General features: G+C 47.6%; 1 protein-coding gene and 2 long non-coding RNA genes across 11 annotated transcripts in view; 1 reads left to right on the top strand and 2 right to left on the bottom strand.

Annotated features, from left to right (window-relative positions):
* Arnt2 (aryl hydrocarbon receptor nuclear translocator 2) overlaps positions 1 to 7651 on the top strand; it is a 165468-nt gene extending 157817 nt beyond the window's left edge. For 5 of the 9 annotated variants that reach the window (XM_011241655.3, XM_006507242.3, XM_006507240.2 and 2 more), the window contains 2 exons: positions 2423 to 2559; positions 3771 to 7647. In XM_011241655.3, the coding sequence (XP_011239957.1) occupies positions 2423 to 2559; positions 3771 to 3869 (236 nt within the window). In that variant the 3' untranslated portion in view covers positions 3870 to 7647. Of the gene's footprint in view, positions 1 to 2422; positions 2592 to 3770 lie in introns of all 9 variants that reach the window. The other 4 variants (XM_006507239.4, XM_006507243.1, XM_006507244.4 and 1 more) reach the window with 3 other exon arrangements.
* The window catches only part of LOC117997403 (uncharacterized), a 114890-nt gene that overhangs the window by 13105 nt on the left and 89645 nt on the right, over positions 1 to 12140 (bottom strand). The window lies entirely within an intron of this gene.
* Gm26708 (predicted gene, 26708) overlaps positions 1 to 12140 on the bottom strand; it is a 34028-nt gene that overhangs the window by 13105 nt on the left and 8783 nt on the right. The gene's annotated exons all lie outside the window — the stretch shown is intronic.

Raw genomic sequence — 12140 nt, 5'->3', positions numbered from 1 at the left:
GGGTTTAGACAAAAGAACCACAATTCTCCCTCAGACAGGAAGGCCATGTTTACTTTGTAGTTTTCGAAGTTATGAGTCCAGTTCTAGAAAATCACTGGAGTTCCTTCAGTGGTCCCATAAGTCTCCCTTCCCATAGCTAACACCGTCCTTCAGGTCATCCTTCATTTTCTCTTCCTCCAGGAAGAGTGGGGTTTAGATGGGACCTGCTCTTATGTCCCCATAGTAACCATGCTTCCCTCAGAAAAATACTCAGTTCTATTGACTTTTGAATGCTTTTCCTTCCTCGGCAGACTAAGTTGGTCTCCATTCGTACAATGTCTTAGACTTAAGCTCTATTTATCAAATGAGTGCAGGTAGGCTTCCATGTCAGGGCTGTCTACGTTCAGCCTCTAGGCTTATCTGATAAAGGAATAGGACAAACCTGTGGATATCCCTGAGCCCTCAGTTTCGTTAGCTGAAGAACTGGGTAAGGGACTCATCTCTTACATTTAGGAGTGAATTGAAGCAATGTACCCAAGTCAAGCTCAATGCGTAGCATGCAGTTGTCCTTGCTTCAAAACTCTATCAGTGTTTTTCTCAAAAGCAGCATAATGAATTGATTTTTCCTGTTCCAAGTGTTTAAAAGCATTTACTGTCTCAGAAGGTTATATTTTTTTATTTTGAAATATATTACCTGTAATTAATAGAACCGTGTACTCTTGGGTATGAATAATCAACCAATCTTCTCCAGCTCCTCTCAGCCTCTTGCTCCTCTCTCTGCCTCTGATTCTCCCTGAGGTACAACTGAGAAAACTTCACCATGCATCATCAAGTGTAACCTGGAGGTTTCAGATGCAAATGACTACTACAGCATGCCTGCACTCTTCCATCTCACTCCTCTTCCCCATCCTTTCCCCTTCTTTATCCCACTTCCTCCCTCCCTTCCCTCCTTCCTTTTCATTTCCTTCATCCTGTCTCCTTTTCTCCCTCCGCCCTATGTCCTCTTCCTCCTCACCCCCTTCTTTTTTAAATGATTTATTTATATGAGTACAGTGCACCTGTCTTTAGACACATACCAGAAGAGTGCATCGGATCCTACTACAGATGGTTGTGAGCCACCATGTGGTTGCTGGAAATTGAACTCAGGACCTCTGTAAGAGCAGCCAGTGCTCTTAACCACTGAGCCACCTCCTCAACCCCTCACCCCCTTCTTGAAGAACTTACTGACTCCATCTATATTCAAAGAACTATATTAGAGCAGACTGGCAGGGCTGAGATGAGACCCTTGTCCTTAGTTATTCCACTTTGGATGTCAGTATAATGTGAAGGACACCATCTAAGACAGGGTATGGCAGGCCATCTGAGAGAAGGCCAAACTCAGGCTAGACCCTAGGATCACATTTCCTTGGGACGGTGAGGTAACCAAGAAAATGCAGGAGCAAAGGCCAGCCAAGGAAACATAGTGGCAGGGCCAGTGAGGTGACCCAGTGGGGAGAGGACATGCTGCACAAGTCTGGTGACCTGAGTTTGGTCATTCCCAGAACTCACAATGGAGGTACTGGCATCTGCTCACACACCTACATGTGCTTGCTAATAAATTCTATTTATTTCAAAAGGAAAGAGGGGAGGGCATGAGGAAAAGGAGGTGATGGAATGTGGCTGCCAAGTACTGCCAGTAGGTAGGGTTACCAAGACATGAAGAGAAGAAGATAGAAGCCACACCCGAGACACCCTTGGCTATCTATAGACAGTGTCACTGTCCCAGGAGGGTGGGGCAGAGCCCTGTGGATCTGGGTGTGGGTGGCAGTGGAACTCAGAACACAGCAGGAACAATGAGTCTAAAGGAAGGCACTATAGTGCAGCATGACATTGAGGGAACAGAGACTCAGCAAACCCTGTAGTGGAGTCAGTGAGGGAGAGACAGGAAGAGAAAAGGAAGCCCTGCCTTCAGACTGAGCAGGCAAGGAGGTGGTTGTTCCAAGTGTGAAGAGCAACAGCTGAGCTTGTCTTCTACACTTGACACACACACACATGCATGTGCTTGTGGACACACTCAATATCCTCTTTAGCTAAGTCCCTAAAATAATTTAGGCAAATTTCTCACTCCTAGTTTCTGTTTTGAGGCCACCATGAGCAGCCACGGGAACATAGGGCGCTATGAGGATGGAGCATGAGTCACCTGACAGGCTCATTCTAAAAAACAAAACTATTCTTTCTGGTCACTCACACTTCACAGGGCTTCCTCCAGTATTTGCCCCTCAGCTTATTCTGTCAGGAAGGAGGAGGCCTGTTTGATAGGGACGTGCCATTCAGGAGTGTAGAGCCCTTGAGAGGCACTAAGATGGGAGAAATGGCAGAATGTGACAGCCAGGTCCCCCAGTCTTAGGTTCCCAGAACCACATGATGAATTTTTTTTAAGTATCCTGTCCGTTGGGTATTTCAGCTGAGAGTGGACAGAGTGGCGGGCAGTTCCAGGGCCGGCCCTCGGAGGTCTGGTCCCAGTGGCAGAGCCAGCATCACGGACAGCAGAGCGGTGAGCAGCACTCGCATCAGCAGCCTGGCCAGACTGAAGTGTTCCAGGTAAATCCAGCGAGCAGCGCCTTCTCGTAGGTGTAGGTACCTGCGCCTTCTCTGCTTCCTTATGCCTCTTTCTGCACCTCTGCCTGCCCTGCCCGGTAGCCAGCAAGAGATCCCACCAGCCTGCAGTATGGGGAGCCCACAAGTAGAAGGAAGGTCTTGCCCTGCCTAGCCAAAGCCTTCAGATACACAGGAAAGGCACAGGGGCCGTCAGCCTTTCAGCTGTACTCTCACAGCAGAGGCTGCATCCTGGATCATACACCCAAAGTTATCCAGTACAGATGTATGGAGCGAAATACAGAAGGGGGGCTTACCCTGGAGCAGGGCCCATGCCCATCTAAGAGCTAAAGACCCTCAGGGCTCACCATGGGCAATATACACAGCCTCCCAGAGCTGCAGGTACCTAGGGGCTTGATTGCCTCAGCCTGTCATCTCTCCACTATGGCAACCAGGAAGAGGGACTCCCATCCCCAGACCCTTAGCCCACGGCAGCTGGGCCAGTGCTCAACTCTCTAGGCTAAGGGTCTAAGGCTACTTCCAGACCTCCACTACTAAAGACTTGCCTTGCTGTTCTCAAATCCTAACACTGACCAATCTTAGTATGCTGGTGACAAGGACATGACCTTACCTATCATATAGGACTCAGCCTCCCAGGTTTTCCTGGAACATTGTAAGTGCAGGTATGAGCCTATTAAATCCCCTCAGCTAGAGGTGGGCCTGCCCACCCAGTCTTTTAGCAGCAGCCCAGACTCCACTGGGGGACTCCCAGAGAGCAGACAAAATAACTGACCTTCCACTCTGGGATGGCATCACCCCGACAGGCCACTGTGCCCAAACCACAAATGCTCAGACTCCTGCTTGGTCGGCGGTCATATGGCTGTCCAGTCATAATTTCTGTTGTAGCTTCTGCTTGCCCAGCCAGGGGAGGGGGTGGGGCTCTTTCCACCCTTGGGCCCGGTTTAGCTTCAGAAAAAGGTTTGTATTCTAGCGCTGTCTACCTTCAGCATAACACTCCCCAGAAGAGCAATTCCCAGCAGGGTCGGGTATTGAAGCCCTCTGAAGAGCAGCCCTGTATACAAGGCTGTGCAAAGGAACACCTGCTCACTAGAGAGATGGTCAAGGGGATCAGTCAGTGGCAGGCTGGACTCCGGGACAAGGGCAGGCTCTGGGTGAGGTCACTGACCCCTGGGACTTTCTGTTCTTCTCCTCTCCAGGACATGCTACCCATGCCGGGCGACCCGACGCAGGGGACTGGCAACTATAACATCGAGGACTTTGCTGACCTGGGCATGTTCCCTCCATTTTCTGAGTAGCTTCAGGCAAAGCCAGGCTTCTACTGCCCAGACGCTATTATCATGCCATAGATGCCCATGTTCAAAGAGGGTCCCCCTCACCCAGCTTGCCCTGCTGTAGAACCCCCAGAAATCTCCCTTATTCCCCATCCTCCCTGGACATGGCATCACCTGGCTCTAACCCACAGCCCTGGCTTCTTGGGTTTGGGATCTTTGTATTTATTGTACTTTATCTGTGTGCTCGGAAGGGGGCCGCCAGGGTCTTAAATCCCATTGTGAATAATCTATTAATGGACAATTTGCACCCATCAAGTGTTTGCTTGATCCACAATGGCTGGCAGTACCAGCAGGTCTGCCTGGTGCAGAAGCTGGGTTTCTTTCTGCTTTTTCACGGCTGCTGCCTCGGAGGCTTGGTGTCAGAGTGAAAGGCAGTGACCTCTGCATTCTGTGCTGGAGCCAGGAGCACAGGATGGGAGTCTCCCACACTAGCTGTCCTTGACGGCCTGGGGCCAGGTGTGCTTTAAACCTGAGAATCAACGTTGTGGCTTGGTAGATGTACTGTGGCGTGTTGGTGTGTGTGGCCAGTGAGAGTGAGAAGCCGTCCCCATTCAGCTGCATTTCAAAGGAAAGCGTGACTGGGGCCTGGGAGCTGGGCTGACTCCCTGGAAGCCAGGGCTGGGGAGCTGCCCACTCTGTAGTCAGTTCTTTGGTCCCCTGCCCTTTTACAGACATACTTTACTTCTTAAAGTCTCTAGTCCTTCTGTCCTATGCGAGCACTCACGCTTCTCTTACTAAGCCTGAGGGACAGTGTCCTGATTCCATAAAGGTCACTGCATCCTCCCTGCTCTGCATCTGAGCAGAGCTGTTTTCTGCCCAGCGCCTTCAGAAAGTCAGACCCAGTCCTCCTCTGTACAGGGTTAGGATACCTCGACTCTAAGTGTCCCTGACACCTTCTGCTCAGTAACTTGGAAAGAAGATGGGGCCACACTCTGGGTGGAAAAGGGTGCCTTGGGCCACCTGAACCTCTGTCCTCATCAGGCAGGAGAGGCAAGGGTACCTCAGGGCAGACACAGCCAGGCGCCTGTGAGGCCAGAGACTCTGTTCTGCCCAAGCTTCTACAAAGACCTGAATTCCTCAGTGGTCTTAAGGTAGAACTATGAACTAACTTCTAGAACAATGGTTCTCAGCCTGTGGGCTGTGTTGGGGATGCCAGACAACCATTTCACAGGGGCCGCATATCAGATACCCTGCATATTAGGTAGTTACAAACGATACATACATAACAGTAGAAAATCACACTTATAAAATAGCAATGAAAATGATCTTACGGTTAGGGTCACCACTACATGAAGAACTATATTAAAGGGTCACAGAGTTAGGAAGGTTGAGAACCACTGTTCTAGAAGTGTCTTGCTGGCTTATCTCTGACATCAGAGTCCCTGTGTCAGTCAGATTTAAAGAGCTTCAGATTCCACCCATTCCACCCTGCCCCTCCCTCACTCCATGTGCTGCTCTGAGTTCTCTCTGGCTTTTGGGAAGCTGGGAGTACAAGAGGCTCCAGGGTGCGCAGGGGCGGAATGAGCCTGGAGATTAAGAGCCTGGGGGCACCACTCCATTCAGAAGCTAAGCTCTGCCAGTGTTTGCACAGGACTCACTTGCAAAGTTTGCTTGGCTCAGCAGACTGCCCTTGGCAGCAACCCACCCTAGGGGATCCCGTTCCTGACAAACTCCAGCCCCAGAGACCTTAGGCAGCTTTGAATCCTTCCATGGAGAGTAGTGACACAGTCAGAGCTTCATCCCAGACTCAGAACCCCCAAACAGTCTCTCCTGGAGCTGGCCCCAGGTGGTGAGCATAAGTTACAAAAGGGAAAACAAGGCCCAAAGCTGGCTTCAGGAGCAAAGAATGCTTTGTAGTGTAGAACAGCCCTTGACCTTTAGCTTGTGAATTAAGAGGTGTGGAAGCTATGGGTTTGGTTTTATTGCCTTGGGTGGGAAGTGGGGGCTTTTCTTGGGTGTGACAGCCCTGGGCTCAGGGCCCTAAGGTCTGCAGAAGAAATAGGACAGGATTCTTGCTTGCTATCATTTCATGCTTTCTCTCTGTTAAGAAGTTGAGGGTAAAGCCAACTCAGTCCTTGGTCCTGGGAGCAGAGGTGGAGGATTGTTCGGCAACCCAGACAATAGCAAGCACTGCTTTCAATGGTTCCTGCGTCTCCCCAGTCTTATCTAGGGAGTTCCATGGGCTAGAAGGTGGGGATTTAGGCGGGCCTGAGTTCTGGATCTTTTCCATACCTCTTCGGCTTCTATGTTGTGATTCTCCAAAACACATGTGGAGGAGGTGGTGGGGGGAGAAGTCAGAAATGAAGAATCCCACCCCACAAGGACTTCTCTCACCCAAGTATTTTTTGAAACACACAGGAGTCAGAATCAATGCCATTATCCTGCAAAAGATGTCCCTTCATATGTCCCCTGCAGAGGAAGCCAATATACTGGTCCTCCAGTTAATATCCTTCCAGCTACCTGTCCTGGTGATGGTCTTAGCAGGCTAGGGATGGATAGGGTATGCTGGCTTCCTGCAGTTCTATACCTCATCACTTCATTCGCTGCTGAAGTCCAATTGGCTCCTCGTGGGCAGAGCAAGCAGGAAAGGGACATGCAAGGACCACCTGAGTCATTGGTAAGGACACAGGAGCTCTAGAAGAATGGGCCATACATAGACTGCCCGGCCAGCCAAGGATGGTTCTAGAACCCTGCCTCCCTGTCACTCCTGTTTGTTTCACTGTGGTTTCAGGGAGCGGGTGAGCCAGCGTGCGCATCCACATTCATCAAGCTCAGCTCAGCGTGTTCTTGCATCATAAAGTGACTATTGTGGGTAGTAGTATTTGGATTGGTGACATAACCTGCTGAGGAACTCCCACTCCCCTGTCATTAGGATAGTGAGGCCCCAGGTTAGCCCACTGGCAACCAAGCACACTCCCTTCAGCTCTGAGCTAGAGATCTGGCAGGTCCAGGAAGTGAGTTCTGCAATCTCCTTCTGCAACACAGTCCAGCCGATGAATAGTAGCCACTCCCAATGTGAGCTCAGCCTGTCTCACAAGCAAAAACAAGCCGTTTGCTAATCCCTAATAGCAAGGCAAAATTAAAGCCCTCTTTGTATGTGGCCATGGATTGCTATGTCCTAACTTGCCCATCCATCCTTCCCTCCCATCCCCTCCTGAGCTGATGCTCACCTAAAGTGCCACCACTGGAGATATTGAAGTAAGAAGGGTCATGAGCTCAGGAGTTCAAGACCTACCTGGGCAACATAATGAAACTAATCTTAAAGACAAATATATAGCTGAGTAACTTGGCCACCTTTCATGTGGTGAGAAGTCACCAGCTCCCTGGCTGCCAGCTTCCTCCATTGCCTAGAATCTGGGACAGCTTTGAAGACATAGCTCCATGTGTGACATGCCATGTCTTGTGCACTAAGCTGGGCTAGTTCAGGTAGCCTGCAAATCCTTGTGGCTACTGGCTATAACAAAATGGAGCTTTTCACAGGTCATCCAGGGCCCAGCTGTTTGCTTTGTCTAACCGTCTCTTTCCTTAAAGAAAACTTCACAAGCAGGCTTCCAAGAACAGCAAGCACTTACTCGTCTCTCTCTTAGCCTTTCTTATGGATGTGAACTGTGCTGTGGGTAAATCATTTGTATTTCTTGAATGTTCTGTATGACTAACAGGTATTAAGTCACTGGGTATATGTATAACTAATGTAACTGCCTTTTAAATTTTCATTACAATAAAAAATGACTTTGCTCTGAAAGTGAGTGCCTTGGACTGGCTTGGTAATTGATCAACTTGAGGTATTTGCCCTTGGGAGTCTGGGATAAGCCACACTATGCAGTACAGGCATGCTAAAGAGTCACCTGTTGTGAGTGTTAACTACTTAGGACAGAAAAGGAAATTAATGATTCTTGAGATTTGGTGTAAGGCGAGGCTCTCTAGAAACCTCTGGACTGGACTTCACAAACAGTAAAGGCAATTACTTTTCAAAAGACTTTAAAGAGAATGCCTGAAAGTAGCTCTGAATCATATATCTAAAGAAGACTTGTGTCCAGAAAATGCAAGGAACTACTCCTACGATTTAAGATAGAAATCTTAGTACCAATAAAAATAGCTGAACATCACATGCCTGTGTTTTTCCCAGGAATTCAAATACAGGCTACTGGATGTGGCACATGCCTGCAATTCTAGCTTCAAGCAGGCTGAGGCAGGATTGTCTGAGTGAGCTTCGGAGTTCCAGACCAGCCTAGGCAACACAGTGAAGCTATCTCAAATATATGCATGCTCACACACAACAACTATACATATTGCATTCTGGGTTAATATCTTTAGTTTTAGAGAAACACAAATTAAAAGGTCAATGAAATAGTATTCTAATACATGGCTAAAAAATGGATAAGAAAAGAAACCTTCATTCATGGGAAATGGTATGGCCTCTTCATATGTAGGTTTCTTACAGTTTTAATAGGATTTTTCTTTGTTTTTTCTTTCAATGTGATAAAATGCCCTGACCAAAGCAACTTTGAGGGAGAAGGGGTTTGTTTTAGTTCACGGGTCTAGATAGGATTCATCATGATAGTTAAGGCAAAACTGTGTGATCTTGAAACAGCTGGTCATATCCATAGTCAGGAAACAGGGATGAAGACAAATCCGTATCCAGCTCACTTTCCACATTTTATGCAACCCAAGACTCCCTGTACAGGGAATGGTCCTGTCCAAAATTAAGACTGGTCTTCCCACATCAGTAATCCCAATCACAATACCATCCCACTACAGACATGAGCTAGGACCATCTGCCTGTCATTCTAGATTTCAACAACTTGGGAATTAATGCTATCCATCACAGACCTCTTCTTTAAAGAGTAGGTATAACTTATATTATAGAATCATAAAAAATATTTTTAGCCAGAAAAATATATTTTTAAGAAGCAAATTTCCCATGAGAGTGGGAAGAAAACAAGCGATTTTTCTTATTCATTTACTGAGAAATCCTTAAATACTTTGGGATTTAGCCTCAGCAGGGTAAAGCAGAAAAGTGTACATGTGATCAATCTGCCTCTTCTCCACATACACTCATGGGTGTGAAGGCTGGAGGAATCCAGAGCAGGGACACAGCAAGAAGAAACATTAAATAAAGCCAAGTTCTTGCCAGGACCTGGGCTGACACCTTACCTGTAATCCTCTCTGTCGTCAATAAACAATGAACCAAAGCAAACTCTTTACAATAATTATTTTCCTAATTGCGCCACTATGTATGTCATGTAGAGAGTATAGAAAATTACTAAGGATTAAGCTGTGGATAAGTGGCATGCACTTGTAATTCCTAGTGCTAGGGAAGTGGAGGTAGCCAGATCTGTGAAGATCCCTGGCCAGCCACTCTGCAGATGAGTGCTGGGTTCAGTGTCTGTCTCGAGAAAAGAAAGAGGAAAACAACAGATGGCTCCTAAGGAGCATTATCCAAGGTTGATCTCTGTCTTCACATTCTCATGTGTACACACATGCACTTACCTGGACACACAGACACACACACACACACGTAATGTGCTGCAGTTCACTATCAGTAACCCTGAGTAAAGGGAGGGACAGTCAAGTTGAAAAATGACGAGACATGAGCTGCTTAGAATTCAGAGAAGGGGTGAAGAAAGCTGTAGCATATGTTATGCTGCTCCCCAGAGATCATCTCCCAGTCTCCTCTCCTCTTCCTCCGGTGAAGTTAGGGCATATCCTCAATTGCAACATGAAAGACTACCTTTGCCTGCTCACCTTCTCAAGCATGTTATTTCCCTAAACACTCGTGTGACACCTATCACCTCCGATGCATGGTGCTAGGATAGAGTTAACATGAAGAATGCCCAGGCTTCCTGAGTATAATCGAGTCCCCCAGCCCTAGGGAAAGAGAGATGAACAAGCAGAACTTGGCTTTCTGCAATGTGCTAAGAGCCTAGGAATAGGATACTCATTAAACAACAACATAAAAGAGGGCTGTGTTCAGGAAAGGCAAAGGTGCCCATGAGGTGATCAGCATGACTTAACCACTTGGTCCTATCACAATGGTCTCTCCTTCCTGGGCTCCCAGCTTCTGAGCTCAGTTCTTTCAGGGAACATTTAAAGCATTCCCATCTCAAAACCCAAGACTCTTTAAGTATGCCTCTGGTGCAGCTGCCCAGCAGGACACTAGATTAAAGTGCCTGCCTCTGGATACAACCTCCAAGCCCCTGATTCCTTCCACATTTTTACTAAAAGTCAAATACATATGTGAAAAAATTAAGTGGTTTGATGCTAATAAGCAAAGAACACATTTCCCTACCATGATTGCTCAGCCTATGAGCAATTTTTCCTCCGAGGCTCCTTAAGAGCAGAAGAAATGTGAACTAGATTTTCTCATGAAATCTCTACATCCTTAAATGGTCACCATGATTCTCTTGCTGCCTTGTTTGTACTTAAGCTGGGTCCACAAACCTGAGCCATGCCATCAGTGATCTATGTGAGGATGTCACACAGGGGTTACCGGAAACTATGGAGATCTCTCAGGTGTTCTCAAAATGTGGTTTAAGGACTTGCCGTGAAAAAGCCCACAAAGCCTGCCTGATCAGCTGAGAAACAGGACTCCAAGAACTAAGTGGGTGCTAAAACTGAGTCATTATACATCCACCTTCCATGGCTGAATAAGGAGGGGTCAATTGGATATCCACAGACTCTGTCTTTAGGTAAGGAAGCAGGGAGAAACCTATCCAAGCCAGGTTGCTACCAACTCCTCTGGAAGAAGACATAAGAAGAAATTATTCTTGGTGAAAGCTGCCTCTGGACTTTGGAATTTATGTTCATCATAATTCAGAGTCCATGGTACCCAACTCCTGACCTTTGAGTGGTAGGGAACTCACTGCTCTTTGGGTCCCCCACTCTTCCTTCATGGCCCCTATCTAGAGTAAGCCCATATTGACTGCTGGCAAACTCAAGGATTCCAGTTATGTCTCAGTGCCCCAGCCCTATGCTGGCTATAAGCCAGTATCTTGTGTTTTTATTGCTGTTTCAAGCTGTGATATGGAAGCTGAGAGAAGAGGTGGACACATGAGTGCATTTGGTTATACCAGAAACATTGAAATCAGAAGCAGGCTGCAAAGTGAAGACATGGCTAGGACTAGAAATACTCAGGAAACAAGCATCTCAGCTGGGGGTCCCAGAGCTTTGCCCCTTAGTTTTACTGGAGATACATCCAGATAAGCATTCTTCCTTCGTGTTTAGATTACAGATGGGAGGTAAGGGCATGCAAAGGGGCAGAGGGTGGCATTTCATCTAAGCTGAATCCTCCATGTCAATAAAGATTCTCGGTGCTGGGCGTGGTGGTGAATGCCTTTAATCCCAGCACTTGGGAGGCAGAGGCAGGCCAGTTTCTGAGTTCGAGGCCAGCCTGGTCTACAGAGTGAGTTCCAGGACAGCCAGGGCTACACAGAGAAACCCTGTCTCGAAAAAGAGAGAGAGAGAGAGAGAGAGAGAGAGAGAGAGATAGAGATAGAGAGAGAGAGATTCTCAGTGAAGAGGGGGCAAGAATTGAAAAGCATAGGGAAAGAGGTAATTCCTGACCAGCTCATGGAGTGAAGGGATGTCCCAGGCAAATGGTTTGAAGATGAAGAAATGGAAGAGGCAGAAGATACGGCTGTGGCCAGGATAGAAATGTTGGTCCTCATTGCATGAGTGAGCCCAAGGATCACTCATAGATGGATCTGTGATCCTTTGCCCTCAGTGTGGTGATGGATGTAAATGAGGCGCTTAGGAGCATTGGGATGAGAGCATGCAGCCTGGCTAAGCAAACCAGAGAGGTCAGTAGAAACCCTGTCACCTACTGTTGTCCTCTTAGAGACCCTGTCATCTACTGTTGTCCTCTTAGGAAGAACAAGTCTACCCCTTGGGACACTTCCATGACTACCATCTTTGTGTTTTCTTTTAAGCCAGGTCAAAGCACCATCCTCACATTGTAAGGTCCTGCTTTGTCAAAGCACAAAGTGGTGTGCCAATGACATTACATCCCGTCAGTCAGCCTCCTGACAATGACTCAGAGGAGCTGAGGCACTACCACTGGCTTCTGTGGTGCAGTACATATAGCTCATGCTTTCTCCAGAGTTTTTCTGTGGAGGTGAGATCATTTCCCTCTGTGTGAACTTGACGCTATGGCCTTGCTCAGTATCTCTAGATTTGAGCCCCTTGCTGAAGTGAGATGTCCTCTACCTTCACACACCCAAACCTGGGGTTGCTGTC

This window comes from Mus musculus, chromosome 7, assembly GCF_000001635.26.
Source record: "Mus musculus strain C57BL/6J chromosome 7, GRCm38.p6 C57BL/6J".
Taxonomy (NCBI): domain Eukaryota; kingdom Metazoa; phylum Chordata; class Mammalia; order Rodentia; family Muridae; genus Mus; species Mus musculus.
The sequence above is the reverse complement of the archived record's forward strand: the minus strand, read 5'-3'. Positions and strand labels throughout refer to the sequence as shown.